General features: G+C 47.2%; 2 protein-coding genes across 2 annotated transcripts in view; one reads left to right on the forward strand and one right to left on the reverse strand.

Annotated features, from left to right (window-relative positions):
• Positions 1–201: 201 nt before the first annotated feature.
• The window catches only part of LOC149327355 (solute carrier family 13 member 2-like), a 102,231-nt gene continuing 83,622 nt past the window's right edge, over positions 202–18,810 (forward strand). The window contains exons 1-4 of the mRNA XM_089564853.1: positions 202–345; positions 1,300–1,449; positions 5,498–5,613; positions 7,193–7,332. Coding sequence (XP_089420979.1) covers positions 238–345; positions 1,300–1,449; positions 5,498–5,613; positions 7,193–7,332 — 514 coding nt within the window. The 5' untranslated portion in view covers positions 202–237. The remainder of the gene's footprint in view (positions 346–1,299; positions 1,450–5,497; positions 5,614–7,192; positions 7,333–18,810) is intronic.
• On the reverse strand, positions 12,764–14,464 carry LOC149327356 (uncharacterized). Its single transcript, XM_089563848.1, has one exon. It carries the CDS (start codon positions 14,454–14,456, stop codon positions 13,296–13,298), a length of 1,161 nt encoding a protein of 386 aa, XP_089419974.1. The 5' UTR covers positions 14,457–14,464; the 3' UTR covers positions 12,764–13,295.

Consider the following 18,810-nt stretch of genomic DNA (forward strand, 5'->3'; position numbering starts at 1 on the left):
TTGTTTCTTTTCTCTTTAATTAATCTAGCTCTGACTAATTTCCCACACCACAACCATTAGTTTTGCACCAGTTTAACCTCTTCTCTTGGTCCATTTGATTGAAACCTGGCAAATCTCCCGTTGGTATGTGTCGTGTCACTAAGGTGACAACAACAACAACTCATGGTGGCGGTGGTCTCATTTTTTTTATGTAGGAGAACAGAACCACTCTACAAATTTTGACCACAGGCCAACACGATGACGGCCGACCATCGCTGTTCCCGGCAGCTGCGTGACCAATGGCGACGTGTCGTGCTCGTCGTCGTGCCGGTGCTGCTGACACCCATTTTCATGTACCTGTCTCCGGTTCGTACGCCCAGTTTTGCTTACCTAGCAGCTTGCTCGTCAAACACCTGTTAGTTCATGTGAGTCTTGCCTGTGTCTACAGATGGAGTTCACATTTACGCCGCGGCGTATTTCGTACACTTGGCAGCCCATAACGATATGGACCTGGAAACATGGCGAGAATTATTCGTCGTGCGTTCCAGCGAACGGCGTTACGGGCAACTGCTGATAAAAGCGCTCATTTTGGTAAAGCAAAGCTAAAATCTGATACCTCGACGCCTTGCCATTCCGGAGCTGTTGCCGCCATTTCCAGGCAAATTGTTAGCAGCGGCTACAGAGAGCATAGCACCCGTGTACAGGCTTTTTGACAAGTTTAAAGGCCAAAGTGTTTGCTTCTGTTCCATGCTATAGGTCATGCAACTCCAGCGTCAAAAATGTCCTGAAGATTATGTCAGTCTTCATCCTGACTTGTCTGGAATTTAAGCCTTCTGTGGATGCAACAGCAGCCCCACTGCACGCTTTAGAAGGAATCCGTAGCTTTTAACTATTGACCTTAGCTGTATGTGCTCCAAAGGCTACCCAGATCCAGTGTCCACAGACACCACACTTTGTTATAGCTCCCACTACTCAGTTCCCATAGCTTCACCTGAACAAGGTTCCAAGTGCCCAAAAGGTGACATTGTACGACCACAGCATTACTGCCGTGGCTGATTACCCGATATGAAGTTATACTTTATATAGAATTAGCGGCGCGAAATTCGTGTCAAAGTTCTGTTTACTGCTCATCCGGCCTCCTGAGAAACGTAGTTAAGCTAGAAGGTCCAGGTACAGAATTTCCCTCATCCCTTTGCCTTCGTGATATTCATTTCTTCTTCTTTGTCATAATTTTCCACCATTCACTGGGTATTTTGCTTGGTTCCTTTTACTTAACGGAGCATGCACGTGGCCACCTGCCCCGTCTGACAATGTGCGCAGGAGCTGCGGTGTGCGTTCGAGATGTGCCTGCTCAACTGCTACCTGCTGCTGAACGAGATACCGACAGCCATCAGCGCGCTTCTGCCGGTCTGCCTGGCGCCCCTGTTGGGACCAATGTCCACGCAGGACGTCTGCGCCATCTACTTAGGGGTGAGCGGCCCTTAGGCACGAGTCCGCGGTCCGTAATGTTCCCTCACTGGTCGGTTTCTCAAAGTCCCAGACTAGGTCGTACGCGGAAACGTACCTAAGCGTGAGGGAGATGCAGCTCTTGCGTTTCATGTTGGTGCGCGTCGATTGGGTTGTTTTCTTTGTGTTTTGAAATATATATATGGTCATACGCAATACTAAATTTGGATTGGAAAACATTTATTTCGTCAAGAAGAGCTTGGTGATCGGAGGGCCGTGTTAGGTGGCCGCTAGGGCGTGACTATTGGTGACCTTGTTGGCGCACTCGACGGCCCGGACTTGCGTCTGCGGGTCTGAGCTGGCCAGCACAGCCTCCCACCGCTCGAGAGATGGGATTTGTACAAGCTCCGCCGGAGGCGGCGCTTCCCTACAGCCCCATAAGATGTGGTCGTAAGTGGCGCGTTCGCCACAGCGGAAACATTGGGGTTCGTATTGAGAGGGGCACATGAGGGAGATAAACTCACCTGCTCAAGGTGTAATGGTGGGTAATGTCATGAATAGAGGTCATGCCGGCTCCTCCGCGATCTCAGAGGAGCTTGTTTTGATCGTCGCGGCAGCGAGCAGTCCATCGGGCCCATCCACCGCCGCCAAAGCGTAGGCCTTGTGTTGGTACTCCGCGGCATCCACGTACACCGCTCCCGAGTGCTGTTTGTACTTATCATGCAGAACGCGAGCTCTGGCCCGACGACGTCCCTCGTGGTGCACGAGACGCATGTTCTTGGGGAGGGGTTTTATGAGCAGGTTCTTCCTGATATGTTTCGGTAGCTGAGTTTTCGCGTCTCCGCTCGGAGGTGCGTTGACCATTCCTAGTCGGGAGAGAATGGCTCTGCCCGCACTAGTACGAGTGACTCTCTTAGCTAGTGTCGTGAGGTGTGCCTCGCCGAGTTCATCTAGCGTGTTGTGTATGCCGAGCCCTAAGAGCCTCTCTGTTGACGTGTAACGCGGTAGACCGAGGGCGGTCTTGTACGCTTGTCTGGTGATACTATCGATTTTATGCTTCTCCACTGCATAGAGACGGAGGTAGGGGACTGAGTATCGAACTCTGTTGAGAACGAAGGCCTGAACCAGACGACAGAGGTCCTTTTCCTTGACGCCCCGTCTGCGGTTGGCTATTCGTCTGATGAGTCTCGTCGTCATAGTGACAGTAGATTTGAGTATGTCAATAGTTTGGGTGTTCTTGCGGTTGGTTTGCATGTATAGCCCTAGGATGCGTATGGTGGATACCTCCTTCACTGGCAAACCTCCTACGCATACGTTTAACGGAGGAGGGGGAACGTAGTTTTGGAGGTGTATGCCTCTCGGTTTGTTTCTGAGTACAAAAAGTTCAGATGTCTGATGCGAGCACGAGAGGCCCGCAGCTTGGGCGTATATTTCGACCATGTGTACCGCGTGCTGCAATGTACTTTCCACTGGGCCGTCACTCCCTGTTGTTACCCACAGAGTGATGTCGTCCGCGTATGATGCAACCCGGGTATGGTGGCGAGTTTTGAAGGAAGTTGATGAGGGACAGATTGAACAGAAAAGGCTAGAGGACTGAACCTTGGGGTGTTCCTCTGCCTCGGAGGGGGATGGGGTCAGACCTGATCTAACCCAATGCAAGCTCCGCGTTCCTCTCTGAGAGGAGGGAGCGGATATATGTGAATACCCGCACCCCGGGATTAATGTTAGATAGGTTCGTGAGGATAGCCTCGTGCGAGACTTTATCGAAAGCCTTATTCAGGTCTAGCCCGAGAACAGCCTTCGTGCCCGTCCCTTGCACGCGGTCTATGATGTTGGACTTCAATTGAAGCATGACATGCTGTGTAGATAGATGCGCTCTGAAGCCGATCATGGTGGAGGGCAGTAAGTCGTTGTCTTCCACAAACCCTTGAAGGCGGTGAAGGATTACGTGTTCCATCAACTGATATGGGTCTAAGATTCTCTATAGAAAGTTTCTTGCCCGGTTTGGGAATGCAGGTGACTTTAGCGTGTCTCCAATCCTGTGGTATTTTGCCTTAGCGCCAATAGATGTTGAACAGGTCTGTGAGAGCTGCGACAGAGCCGGCATCGAGGTTTCTAAGCATTTTGTTTGTAACTCCGTCCGGTCCGGCTGCTGAGGTGGTGCGGAGTTGACTGAGGGCGTACCACACCTCGGCGTCTATGATGTCGGCATCTAACTCATCGTTGGGGAGCCCCTGGTAATCCGGGAGTGGGTCACCAGGGGTAGGGTTTACATAGTGCCTCCGTAGGTCCTCGAGAAGCTCCGTGTTAGTGCCCGTGTACTGGTGTACCAGTCACGTAATCTGGCTACATTGGGTAGACTTGGTCTGTGTGGGGCCTAATAGATGACGTAGTAGCTGCCACGTCTTTCTACTGCTCATATGCCCGTTCATTTTATCGCAAATTTGGCCCCATTGCTTGTCTTGTAATTCTAGTCTGTACTCCTCTATCTGCCGTTCAAGTTAGAGATTTTCTAAAGTGCGACAGCTGAAAAAGCATAAGAAGGAAAAGAATTGATTTCTGGTTTACAGTTATTGCAGTGCGTGTTGTGTTGGCTCCGTTCCATGGCTTCCAGTAGTCGCCGTATGATGAAGCGCGCTTGAGCGTTCGAACGCGGCCCCTGCTTCGCGCCAACTTAACAGGGGGGCACGTGGCCACAAGAAGACTGCGTCAGATGCCTAGAAACTCCTTCCAGGAAAAGATTCTAAAGACAGGAAGGCGGGACATTGTGCCCACGTAAGCAATAGCGACAGCCGCAGTGATAAAACCGCCACTTGTTACTTAGCACATCAGTCGTATTACGGAGAGGCCATAAATGCAGCTGAGGCGAAGCACCGTGCTCGGAACTGTACACGTATGCGGTAACTAGAACTAGATAGTGGCAAAGAATGGCGCAGTAAAAGTCACACTCCAAGCAATTACTTCTGCCTTACCTAAAAGATGATGGAGGCTATGGAAAAAAGAAGGAGGTGTCGTAGTGGAGAGCCCCGGAGTATATTCGACAACTTTGAATTCTTCAACACTCACTGGCATCGCCTGTTTTGCATGGCGAACACCTTTGGTGCTGCAGCTGCTGCTGCGACCAAATGGGAAAATGAAAATTTCGCGGAAGACTAAACCCCGTCTGATAGTTACGACGCAATAGCGGTAACGGGTCCCTTCATCGGCCCTAGGCCCACTTTGCTTGTCACTTCGAAGAAACGGAGACCATTCTTTATTTTATACTAGTTTTCTGTTTATGTTTGTTTTTAAGAGAGAGAGAGAGAGAGAGAGACGGAAAGGCAGGGATGTTAACCAGAAAGGATTCCGGTTGGCTACCCTGCACAGGGGAAGGGAATGAGGGGAATTAAAGAGTTTGTTTTTAATTTAACGCAGCTAGAGGGAAGCCCCGTTTGTTTTTAATTTACCACAAGACACACGGGGCTTCCCTCTAGCCGCGTTCGACGAACGTTCTCTACTGCTCTAGGGGTAGCACGTCCGGCCCACGCCCGAGCGGCAGCTCTTCGATTCCGTGCTCAATCATTTTTCATTTCAACGCAACAGCCTTTTTTTTTTCTTCATAGTAACGACGTAATGAAGATGAAAAGACTTCGTGACCCTGCGCACCACTATGGTGAATTGTGTAGTAAAGTAATTTCTGTGGCACTGTGTGATTTGGAGGTTTGAATGACCCACATGAGGAGATGTGGTTGTCAGGTGACGTCCCACTCGACCAATCCCTATTTTCTCGGCACGCCGACAATTTCGCGGTCCGCAAACGCTATTGGAGACCTCTAACACTATCGCGCTAAAGTTGCGTTGGCCTGAAGAGTGGCTCCAGCTGGATCCCTATTACTGCCGACATAGAAAGAAATTGAAGGAAGAAGAGTAGAAGGAAAGATAAAAAAAATGATTCACGTCATTGCAACCGCGCCATGTTTCACTGTACTGATTCTACTTGACAGTGGTCAGGGCTTTGCAACGGCGGCGCATATTCTTGCTTGTCCCTCGAAGAACTAATACCTGCCGCTTCCTTGTTGCCTTCTTGTGGCAGCCCTCGCAGCTGTACTTCATCTCAGCCACTGTGATCGCCGTGGCCGCAGCTGAGTCGACGCTGTCCCGACGGCTCGCCCTACACGTGCTGGCTCGTCTGGGCCCCGGAACCGGAAGGTTTGCACTCTGTTTCTTAACATATGCTTCTACCACGGTGACCGTCGATAATGCACAAATATCTAACAGAACAGTGAACGTGAAAAAAATTAACTGCGGTTAACATTTACCCACCTGTGTCCTGTTCTTTCTTCTGCGGTTACATGCTTTGATTCAGAATGCACCAACCAGCCCAAAAAGAAGTTTTGATGAAGTATCACTTAACCGAGTACAAGAACACAACTTACAGGTGTGAAATGTACCCTCAATACTCCAGACTGCTGTTAACAAAGTGGACTTGCACTATTTAACCTGCGAGCTTCCGATCTATCTCAAGGCATCTCAAGGGCCACTCGTGTGTAAAATTGGAGTTCCTTGTGTTGGTGGTTTTAAGTTTAAGTTTTACGTGCGGGGGGGGGGGGGGGGTAATTTTCTCTGTTGCGAAATAATTTTGGTACCTTTTTTTTCCTTCCACTCCTAATGCCAACTAACGTTGTGTCAACCTATGCTTTTTAAACCCAGTTTTCTAGTCATCAAGGCGCATTTGGCTTATTTGTTCTCTGCTTAGAAGAGCCCAATCTTGTCGGCCTTATGTTCATTTAGAGTGGACGTGATAGGGAAGCTATATGTTCATTTATTATGATTCGCCATTTAAAAGTTTGACGGTGCTAAGTAACATCCTGGTTAATGACATCCTATATCGAAATGGAAAAGAAGAGATGGGCATGGGCAGGACATGTAATGCGAGGTCAAGGTATGCGGTGGTCGCTAAGTGCAACAGCGTAGATTCCGAGAGAAGGCAAGCGTAGCAGGGGCCGGCCGAAAGGCAGGAAGGCAGATGAGATCACGGAGCTCGCGAGGATAATGTGGCCGCAGCTGGCGAAGTACAGGGTCAGTTGGATGGACACGTGAGGGGCCTTTGTTCTGCAGTGACCGCAGTTATGGAGACAACGATGGTGACAAAATAACGAAATGTCGCCTTTTGCCGCGTTGGCTTGCTGATGATCTAGATACACATTAAATGATTTTGTTGCACAGCGGTACACTCCCATAAAGAGTGATCGCTGTAGGCTCTGCCGGGCTGACATTTCGGGGATTCTTCTAGGCCAGAAGCCCGGGAAATTTGGTTGCTATTTTATTTGATGTTACCTGTTATTCAGAGTAGCAGCAGCGTAATCGTGGTGTACTGTCAGCGTCAATTGAAACGCGAACAAATCAATTGAAACGCGAACAGCACAAATCACAGATATTAAACTAGAGAGGCAAAATACATGAGCAGTTGATTTTCCCATCGAAGCCGAAAAGACCGCTCTTCTGAAATGTCAATAGCCCACACCTGTATTTCACCTCCATCCTCTAAATGCTTGATTCTTTTGTGCTCGCGTTTCAGGTGTTTTCTTCGCATTTCATTTGACGCTGATAGTACAGCTCGATTCTGTGACCAGTGTTATGTCGTTCCTGCTGACACTCTCGTGCGATATTCTTGTTGTCTGTTGTTTTGAGGGCAATGCCATCAAGTGAATGAGAAAATGAACGAGTACGCAATGCCTGCACGACGACGATTGGACCCTCCGAATTGGCCTTCCCCGGTCACCTCTAGGCTGGTGTGCGGCACTGTTCTGGGCAGCGTGCTGCTGTGCTTCGTCTTCAACTCGCTGGTGACCGCGCTGCTGCTTGTCGCACTGGTGGATAGCATCTGCGACGAGCTCTGCCTTGTGCTACTAGACCCCGTCATCAAAGGTGAGTTCTTCCGCATTGGCCGTCCAATCTTCGAGGCTGCGCATTTAGCAGTTAAGCGATAGAGCACGCCGTTCAGGGTTGGATGGTGGTGCGTCTACATCAATGAGTTTTGGGGGTGCATTCATTGCGCTCTTAGCCGACTGAAAAGCAGCAACGAGCAGCTTGTCACTCTAGTCTTCACTGCTAAAGAGGAATAGCAGGTCACGCTCAACATAATTATTTGGCTTTGAGGATGCTAAGAACGTTCTTTTTCTGCTGAGAAAATCGTAAATGAAGTTCCTAATTCAGAAATTCTCCGGTGCTATGATGTACATTCACCCAGTTTTCTCAATTTTGTGAAGGGTTCTTTTTCCGGTGGTATGACGTACATTCACCTAATTTTCTCAATTTTCTGAACTGTTCTTTCGCATTCACCTTCTGATGACGTCATCAAGAGCATGGCTCCGATCCCGAGCCGCGCGGAAGCACGCCGAAGTAAACAACGAAGACATCTGACGGAAGGATGCCTTTTTTGCATGTAATATCACGCTCAGTACGACCTACACCGCGCGAGCGTGTGACCAAGCGCTCTGCAAAGTTGTGCAGTGGCGAAGATCGTTCTGTGTTTCCGAGTTATCAAGAGAGAGAGTGTAGCTGTTCTTTAAAGTGCACATCGACTGCACTTGCTTGCTTTCCCCTTCACCCTCGCTTAGTCTCGTTGTGACATCAGTTTCGAAAGTAATAACGGTAACCGTCGATTCACGCCCAAACTTTGTGCTCGGGCCAGTCGCGATTCACACAATCGGTGGTATTTAGTAACCCACTTGGCGATTCATCATCGACTGAAAAGGAAATGTTAGACTGAAGCTCCGCGGAGTAAGGTGCGTTTAAGCGGCTCCTTGTAGCGACCAGATTAAATATGAGTACGGTCGCCAGCTCGCATATTGTCCCGGATGCCTAATACTGAGCGAATGCGAATAGTTGGAACTGTCGTCAAAGCAATGTACCCAACGCCAAATAGTGGAATAGGAGGTCAAGTAAGACTGTCAGCCGTGTTTCCAGGCTTATAGGGATTAAGGCCGCATCAGTGACGCTCCTTATTGCGTCACCCCCGAGCAACGACAGCATCACAGGAATATTATGGACGCCGCACATGCGAGCCCCTTCAGCACTGCCAAGGAGAGAGGTGCGGCCGCTGGCGTGTCTGCGAGTGTGTCAACACTAAAACGAATGCTGGCAGAAAGAAACGTGAAGAGGCATGTGGCGGCGCAGAAGCCGCTTCTGTCTGACGCAGTCATGGCAGCCTGACTTAAATGCGCCATTTAGCATGCTACTGGGACCACGGACGAAAGGAAAAGTGTAATATTTTCCGACTAGCCCACCTTCACAACCAGCTGGGGTCAAAAACAGTGTGGCACGCTCTCAATGTAGAGCACAGCACTGCACGGGCCTCAATCTGAGGCCCGAGCCCGGCCCGGGCCCGAGACCTGAAGCCCGAGCCCGGCCCAGGCCCGCGGCTTCAAGCCCGGGCCCGGCCCAGGCCCGCTAAATTATCGCTCTAGCGAGCCCGGCCCGGCCCGTGAATCCTCGAGTGAAGCCCAGCCCGGGCCCGGCCCGGCCCGTTTCACAGTTACGCTTGAGATATACTGTCACTTTGAGCAAGTAAACTGCTACTAGACCGATAAGAAACTGGCCGACAAAGGTTCTGAAACCACAGTTTGACTTGCAGAAAGTTGGTTCTTTTTAACCCAGAAGTAAGTCATTAAGAGCAGTGCTCGCCATGCCCGTCTTTTGCACAGTGATCTCGTGTTGGTACGCAAAGATAAACTAGGAAGTTCCGAGAGCCAAATAAAAAGGGCTGCATACGCGCGTAACAGACTACTTTGCATTTCCCCATGATTGTAATCAGTTATATTTTGCCGCCCGGAAGTTCCGAGACATTAAAGCTGCCTAACAAGCAGTGGGATGACAATTTTAGTGAACGCGATCTCACAGGTTGAACTCATAGCCGAACTGGTCGCCTTTCAGCAGAAACGAAATGCTAAAAGGCTTCAGTATTTCACGGTGTCTGTTTTGAAGACTATAAGCGTCGTAAACTAATATGTTCTTCCCGAATGCATTTCTAATGGTGTATACGTATGTTTTGGGACGACGAACGATCAATGGCCAATTAAGACCGGTTGAATTTTACTCTTACTGGTGGAGCAGAAGATAACGCGTGAACCACGTGAAAAAACACTTGTCATGACAACCAGGCTGGAGAAGCCAGGAGGGATAAATGTGGTTATGAGATGAGATTCCCAAACTGTCGGGAGCTTTTGTGGCTATTTCATTTACGAGACGTTCCGGTCAGCTCATCAAAATGAAAACCAAATGCGCTTTACTTTGTGAATTAGCCGCCGCGGTGGCTCAGTGGCTATGGTGCTCGGCTGCTGGCCCGAAAGACGCGGTTTCGATCCCGGCCGCGGCGGTTGAATTTCTTTGGAGGAGAAATTCGAGGCCCGTATACTGTGCGATGTCAGTGCACGTTAAAGAACCCCAGGTGGTCGAAATTTCCGGAGCCCTCCACTACGGCGTCTCTCATAGCCTTAGTCGCTTTGGGACGTTAAACCTCATAAACCAAACCAAACTAACTTTGTGAATTTTCTCACAAGAGAAAAATATAGCTATAACATAAACGCTATGTTTTTGGGGCTTAAGGGTGCAAGGGGAGTCAGGCTATGAGAGACCCCGAATCAGAGGGCTCCGGATCCTTTCGACCACCTGGGTTTCTACAACGAGTAGTGATACTGCAAAGAACGCGGCTGTCATGCTGGCCGGCTAGACTGGAAGGCGGCCGCCGAGGCTAGGAGCAAACCCTGGTTCCCCGGATCAGTAATGAAGCGCCTTGGCCACTGAGCCACCGCGGCGTGGAAATAAGGAAATAAATAAGTCAAGTAGTAAAGCTTAGTTTTTTTTTTCTCAGCGCGTATTATAACCCATAGCTCATCCGTGTCGCTGCTCCAATGCCGCAGTTGTCAATCAATCAATCAATCAATCAATTTTATTTCCTTAAAGACCCCTTTTCAGGGGCATTACATAAGGGGTGGGTACAACGTTTGGTGCGACAAAGTAATCATGCGTTATGATGATGACAAAAAGGTGTTAGCTCTGCGTGCGAAGTTCGCGGGACAGGTTATTGTTGCAATGTCAGCGGGAAGGCCATTCCAGTCCGCGGCGGTGCGTGAAAAAAATGAAGCTGCGAAGGTGACTGTGCGTGCACGTGGACGGCTGATCTGGAGTGGATGGAGAGTGCGGTGAGATATGCGTGCCGGAGGGACCATGTAGGGTGCAGTTCGTAGATGGCTGTAAAAGAACTTGTGAAATAATAAAAGACTGGCTGTGCGGCGGCGCAGCTCGAGTGGCTGTATGCCTGAAAGCGATTTCAGATATGTAACACTCGTGCTGTAATGATATGAAGAATGAATAAATCTGACTGCGCGGTTTTGCAAAATTTCTAATGCGTTGGTTAGATAAGCTTGATGTGGATGCCAAATGGGTGATGCGTATTCTAATTTCGATTTCACAAGTGTTTCGTAAGCTAATAACCTAACATGCATGGGCGCATCGTGTAGATGACGTTTTAGAAAACCAAGGGATTTGTTGGCTGAAGAAATGATGTTAGTTATATGCGTTTTCCAGGAAAGGTCAGCGCACAAAGTTACGCCTAAATATTTGTATGATTCTACTGGCAGCACGGGAACGGAGTCTATGTGATAGAAGGGCACGAGCGGGTTACGGCGGCGATGAAAAGAGAGTACGTTGCATTTGTGAGGGTTAAGCTCCATTAGCCAAATTTTACACCAATCCCGAATCTTGTTAAGGTTGTTTTGGAGAGATAATTGATCAGAATTGTTATTAACTGCTTCATAAATAACACAATCGTCAGCAAACATGCGAATTTTACAAGACACATGCGAGGGCAAATCATTTATGTATATTAAAAACAAAAGGGGACCTAGTACGGAACCTTGAGGGACGCCAGATGTTACAGGAAGGAAGCTGGAAGTGTGTTCATTTACAAAGACGGACTGAGTGCGGTTAGTTAGGAATTCTTTAATCCATGCAACAACATTAGGATCGATATTAAGGTTAGATAACTTGTACAACAGGCGTTTGTGGGGAACTTTATCGAAGGCTTTTTTAAAATCAAGAAATATAGCGTCAGTTTGCAGGTTAATATCTAGGTTGGCATGCAAGTCATGAATAAAAAGGGCTAGTTGAGTGTCGCAAGAAAAGCCTTTCCGGAACCCGTGCTGCGCAGGATGAAAAAAATTGTTCGAATCCAAGAAGGCAATGACATGGGAGAATATGATGTGTTCCATTAGCTTGCAAGGCACGCTTGTTAAAGAAATGGGGCGATAATTTAATGGAGAATTTGTGTTACCGGATTTGAAGACTGGAATGACCTTCCCATTTTTCCAGTCACGAGGAAGTTGGCCAGAAGAGAGTGACTGCTGGAATAGCAAACATAAGTAACTGGCACTGGTGAGTTTCGTATTCTTAAGAAATTTGGCGTTGACATTATCGAAACCGGCCGAAGATGAAAGTTTCATTTTATCGATTAGTGACAGAATTCCCGATGCGTTAAATTCAACAGGTGACATAACATTATAAATAAAAGTGTTTGGCACAGAAAAGGGGGCATCATATTCATTAGTGAACACTGATTGAAATGCAACATTGAACATATGAGCACACTCTGCATGACTAAGCACGTCTCCTGCTTCATTTGTGACACTGATATCGCCTTTGTGTTTTGGGTTGATGGTGTCCCAGAATTTTCGAGGATTAGTGTGTAGTATTCGGGGTAAGTCTTTGTTAAAAAAGGAACGTTTGGCGTTCCGAGCAGATGAATTATATGCCTTTTCGGCTGCGTAATACTTGTCCCAGGCCGCCTGGTTAGTTTTTGCTTTGGCTGCGCGAAATAGACGCTTCTTTCTATTCTCCAAACGTTTTAGCGTTTTAGTGAACCATGGTTTCTGTGAACTCTCTCGGAAGGTGAACTTAGGAATGAACTGATCAGTTAGTTCAGTAATTTTCTTCTTAAATATAGTCCAATTTTCTTCGATAGATCGAATATGAAAATTAGTTCGGAAAGATTGAAAGAAAGCGTCTAGTTCACGATTAATCTCTGCGTAGTCACCCTTATCGTACAAACGGATCGTCTTTTTAAAAGTTTGGTTCCGATGCGGAGTTAAGGCTATATCGGTATGAATTACTTCGTGATCGCTTATTCCAGGAAGAATCGTGACTGATTTAACACTTTCGGGATGACTGACGAGTAGTAGGTCTAATATGTTAGCGCTCGTTTGTGTTATTCTTGTTGGCGCCAAGATAACTTGTGTAAGGCCAAAGTTCAGGCACACTTCTATGAAATTTTTGGCTTCCACCGTGCCTGATGCTGAAACAGTGTTAGTACTCCAGTCAATATCCGGGAAATTAAAATCACCAAAGAGAAGTATATGCGACTTTTGATATTTAGCAGTAAGTTCACACAGCAAGTTAGTAAGTTTCTCTGAAAAGTCCGGAGTACAATGCGGGGGCCTGTAACAAACACCGAGAAGAACCGACTGAGGAGGACAACGGCAGAAAAGCCACATTATTTCTAGATCAGACGAAATGGAAATGATTGAAAATGGTAAATCATTAGAAAAACCAATGAGCACTCCTCCGCCACGAGACCCCTGACGGTCCTTACGAAAAAGCTTAAAGTTAGATAAGTCTGCCAGGATCTCATTGTCGTCAATTTCGCTAGTCAGCCACGTTTCAGTTAGTACGAAGATGTTGCTATTGGACGAACGAACAAGACTCGAGATTTCTTCCCGCTTAGAAATGAAACTGCGGACATTAGTGAAAAGTACGGAAAAAGAAAGAGTAGACTGAGGTGACTGCCGGGACGCGGGCGTGGGGTGAGGCTGTGGGGTGCTTTTTCTAGATGGCTGCTATGATATTTCCTTAACAGTTTCCGAGGATTCGTCATAAACGTACCGTGCGCGACCGATAAACAAGGTTTTATAGCTCAGTTTATAAGCTGTAGATTTGGTTTTTGCAAAGGTGATAAGCTGTTTTCGGGCCTTCCTAACGGCAGGCGAGAAGTCTTCACCGGCGCTATATACAGTATCTTTGAATTTTTTTCCATTAGACAGAATTTCCAGCTTAGTTTTGTGGGAGTGAAATTTTGCGATTATTGGTCTGGTTTTTCCAGCTGTGTGACGGCCGAGGCGATGGGCGCGCTTGATATCGTTTGAAGCAACTGTTATATCTAAGGTAGCGGAACAAAGATGGATTACAGCTTCCTCAGATTGTGTGTAAGTTTCTGCGGGGTCATTATCAGGGATACCATAAAATATTACATTGTTTCGACGTGACCGGTTCTCAGCGTCGTCAACACGAGCCTCAAGGTTTTTTATATGAGCACACATTTCTGTTGTCGCTGTCTCCATCGAGTCTAGTCGCGACTGCAGCTCAGTGATAAGTTGGTTTTGTGTCTCAAGGATACACATGCGTGCTGTTAAGTCTGCGATTGCCGTGTCAGTAGCCGTAAGTTGTTTTTTCATGTCTTGTATCTCTGAGAGAAGTGTAGATTGCCCGGAAGACAGTTTCTTTAGCTCAGCAAGCACGGTTTCAAAATCAGGTCCCGGGTTTGTTTCAATATCCCCAGCCAAAAGTAACAAGGATCGAACAACCTGAACGCATTCAACACCAATACAGACACAGCTCTGTGGGCTCGGTAGCTGTAGTAAGAGATAATTGCTAGTTTTCTTAGCAAATAGACTGTATAAGTTACCAACCTGCATGATGAAGGCGAAAGGGTTAGACTGTGCGGTTGCACAGCCACCGAGCCCACAGAGTGGCGCGGACGGGCGTTGCTCCTTTATAGCTTCCGCTGTTGATGTCGCTCGCAGTTCCGCTTGCCAGGGGTAAGGTAGTGTCCAGTGCTGCCCGAGGGGCGGTCCGGGAAATGGAGAGATGATGGCTGCGGTGTTGCAGCAGGGGCTGTTGTTGTTGCTGGCATCGGCATGCGCGGAAAACACTGCGGTTCCAGGGCGCGCAGACAGCAGGGCGGGGATGGCCACGCGAACGATGAACAGAAAAATCTGCATGATGAAGGCGAAAGGGTTAGACTGTGCGGTTGCACAGCCACCGAGCCCACCCACTTCACTCAGCAATAGTGAATTAATAGTCGGACACCAGCCGTTTCTGTGCGGACCCAAGCCCGACTCGGGTCCGCCGCTTTAAGCCCGAGCCCGGCCCGGGCCCGGCCCAGGCCCGGCAAAACTGCTTCGGGTGACTGATCTGCGCATGCGGCTCAAGAAAGCTGTTGTTTCGACATCGCAAGCCATCCTTGCCTTCATTCGCTCTGGACCTGCCAAAGATGTCCCCCTGGCGCCGATCACCGACTATTTAAAGACCGTCAACTTCGTGGACCGTTGCAGTCAGCGGCAAACCTTTGTCCCGGTCTAAACGTTTGCTTCGCTTTTGGCAGGTGAGTGTTGGTTACACCTGTTGTAATTCATCACTTTTCGTGTTTTGCCGCTGACTGCACCATGTCTTCTTTGTGTACTTCTTGCTCAAAAGCCATACCGAAAGATGGGAAATTTATGACTTGCTGTGCCTGTGAGGGCGAATTTCACTTGGGGAAAAACTGCTCGTCAGTTACTGATAACGCCTACAAGAAGATGAGTACGGTAACACGTGAAACATGGAAGTGTCCTTCATGCAAGGATGATTCGGTGGCGCAACCTGACGTAGCATCCAACCCCGATGGTGGTTCGTTCTCGCAGCAACTGTCTGCTCTGAATGTGAAGCTGGATACTTTGACTACCACTGTATCAGCACTGATGGGGAAAATGGAAGAACTGTTGTTGGTCAAGGAAGCTAGTGAAAAGGTTGCTTCAGCAGTCGAGGACATACAGTCAGCTATTGACTTCCTTTCGTCACGGTATGACTCTGTGCTTGCTGGAGTGACCACTAATCAGGCTGAGCTTGTAGATCTTCGCTCACAAGTTCAATCACTGTCTTCAACAGTAGTTTCCCAGAAAGAAGTGATTGACAGGATGAGTGGAGAGATAAATGATCTCGAACAATACAGCAGACGATGTAACTTCGAGATTCACGGCCTTCCGGTCAAATCTGATGAAAACTTGCACACTTTCTTAAGTACCTTAGCAGGCAAACTAAACATTACCGATTTTCAACCAGCAGATATCTCAGCAGTCCATCGGCTACCGTCCAGAGGCGACTATATCCCACCGATCCTAGTACAGACTCAGTCGGTTTCTGTTAAGCAGAAATGGCTCGGAGCTCGGAAGGGCCTTCCTGATTTGGTGCAAGACGACCAGTCCCCTCGGCTGTTTTTTAACGATAACCTGTCTCGGGTTAATCGCGAGCTGTTCCGACTAGCAAGGTCTCGGGGCAAACAAAAGGGTTTTGAGTTCGTCTGGACCAAAAATGGGAAGGTCCTTGCAAAGCGGTCTGAAGGCGCACCTCTCATTCGCATCAACAAGTTTTCGGATCTTGAGAAACTAACATAACCATGTCTGATACAGGTTTCGTGAAGTGTTCCGATTTTTCTGAAGTCCGGAAGTTCTTTCAGTATCAAACAGGCAATTCATTTCAGTTTACTCATGTTAATATTCGCAGTATACGGAAACACTGGGACCATTTTTGTGCGTTAATTCACCCTTTTCACTTAAGTTTTGACGTCATTGCTCTCACGGAAGTGAACGCTTCGTCAGACGTGTTACTACAGTTCTCGCTGCCAGGCTACCAGTTATATTCTTACACTCGTTTACAAAGAATGGGAGGAGGAATCGCAGTTTTTGTTAAGGATTCTTGGTCCGTTTCTGAAATTAGTGTTCTTTTCACTCAAGCAGAAGTAGTTGCGCTCCGCCTAAGTACACCTTGGTTGTCGCTGGTTCTTCTCACAATTTACCGCCCTCCGTGTTGTAACGGTCGAATCTTTTTAGCTGAGCTAGATTTTGCATTATCATCGTTCTCCCGCGAAGAACACGTGTGCATTATCGGTGATATGAATATCGATATTTTACGCCCCACTGTGTCAACGGTCGCAGATTATCTGGACACTTTATCAAAGTGGGGGCTAGCGACTACAATCCTCAGCCCTACACGTGAGGAATACTTAGCTGGGCAGCTGGTCGCGTCTTGCATCGACCACATCAACGTGCGTTCTCAAAACCTGTCGGTGCGGTCTGCTGTGGTTGAGGTCAAGCTTGCAGACCACTATTTCATTTGTTGCTCGTTAACAGATAGTTCCAGCCATCCTGCATCTATGCACAGCCAGCAAAAGGTCTCAGTACTTGATTATAAGCGTCTTGACGAAAGAATAGCAAAGCATGATTGGGATTCTTTTATACACAGTGTGTCCCCTGCGGACCTATATGATCGGTTCGTCGATGTTTTTCGTTCACACAAAGCAGAATCTTCCCGCATGGTGAATGTTAAACAACGAAATTTAGACAATAAGTGGATGTCTCCCGCAATATTGGCAGCCATTAAAGAGAAGGATCTGCTCTGGGCTCGATCAAGACGTGCCCCAAACTGTTCTCAGCTACGACTGCAGTTTAAACATGAACGAAACCGTGTCAACGCCATGATCCGTCTGGCCAAGCGCAACCACTTTAGGTCTCAGTTTAATGACGCACGTTTTAACAGCAAGAAAACATGGTCATTGGTGAATAGTCTGAAAGGAGGGAGCGCTGCTATCTACAATGATACATATTTCATCTCGCATTTTCATAAAGATGGACAGAGCATTGCGAATGACTTCAACAATTTTTTTTCTCTGGTCTCTGGTGCATCTCGAACCCCTCCTACCGACTGTCCTATGCCTCTCAGTGTGATGGAATCTGCTTTCCTTCCTGATATTACTGAAAGTGATTTAAGGTGTATACTTTTCAGTCTTAAACGTAGCAAATCTCCTGGTCATGACGGCCTCACGATTTCTGAATTGTGCAGAAATTTTGAAGTAATTAAAGGTGTTCTACTAGTTATCCTTAACACTATCATTTCTACTGGTATAATACCTGCTTCAATGAAAACTGCTAAAGTTATACCTTTGTACAAGGGTGGCTCCAGAAACATTATGAGTAATTACCGACCTATCTCTATTCTACCATGCATTGGCCAAATTTTTGAGAAGCATCTATTACTCACCATGACGAATTTTTTGAATACGCACAGTGTTCTATCACCTTGTCAGTACGGCTTTATAGCAGGAAAAGGAACAACGGTTCTTCTTGAAGAATTCTCTGACGTGCTAAATTCAGCTTTTGATAAGAATCAAGTCGCATGTTCTCTTTTTCTGGACGTTAGCAAGGCTTTTGATAGCATCTGCCACGTTCTTTTGCTTGATAAACTTTCTGCGCTGGGATTTCGAGGTTCGTTTTTGGAACTGCTTACTAACTTTTTACAAGATAGGCGCCAATATGTGTCGATTTCAAGATTCCATAGCGATTTCACGGTAATTGCCTCTGGAGTCCCGCAAGGTTCTATATTAAGTCCTTTATTATTCAATCTATACGTTAACGACCTTGCTAACAGTGTGCCATCTTTGCTGTTTCAGTATGCTGATGACACTGTTATTGTTGCATGTGCAAAGAAATACACTGATGCTGTTACAGCATTACAGATAGCTGCTATTAAAGCCATGGACTGGTTTAAGTTTAATCTTATTAATGTTAATACTTCTAAAACAAAACTGATCTGTTTTCATAACCCATTAAAACAAGTTGAATTAACTGACCTTGTTTATTTGCATACTTCCTCTTGTCTTAATTGCAACTGTGTACCAGTTGAATATGCGCATTCGGTCAAATATCTTGGCCTGACCTTCGACAGTGATCTCTCTTGGAAATCGCACCTTTCTTTTGTTTGCCAAAGGCTTCGTGCTGTATCGTGTGTCCTGTATAACATTAGATATTTTATGCCTTTTTCTGTCCGTAAATGTGTTGTACATGCTCTAGCCTATAGTGTACTTAGGTACGGAATTACTGTTTATGGTCACTGCACGGTTCGCTGGCAACATAGGGTGAATTCGCTTTTGCGTTTGCTTCTAAAGAATATTGCTTACGACCTGTCCATTGGTAATGACATTGATATTTTTAGAAGACTAAAGCTTCCAAGTTTTAACTCTTTATTAACAGAAACTATTGTGCTAAAACACTTCTGGTACAGTCAGTTCACCGTTCCATATGTCCCTGCTCGGGATTTAAGACCAAAATACCGCTACTGCATTCCTCGCTCCTCAACCCGGTACGGTAAGCGCACACGTCATTACTATGTACCTGCCTGTTTCAATAGCTTGCCTCCTACTGTACTCCGCATGAAAACTAAATACACCCTGAAAAAAACTTTGCGGTATGTCTCCGTGTTGCTTCCTGCCCCGTAGTTATTTCAGCTATTTACTGTATTAATTTCAAATCACTGTAATCTTTC

This window comes from Amblyomma mixtum, chromosome 10 (assembly GCF_055824585.1).
Source record: "Amblyomma mixtum isolate Tamu chromosome 10, ASM5582458v1, whole genome shotgun sequence".
Classification (NCBI taxonomy): Eukaryota; Metazoa; Arthropoda; class Arachnida; order Ixodida; family Ixodidae; genus Amblyomma; species Amblyomma mixtum.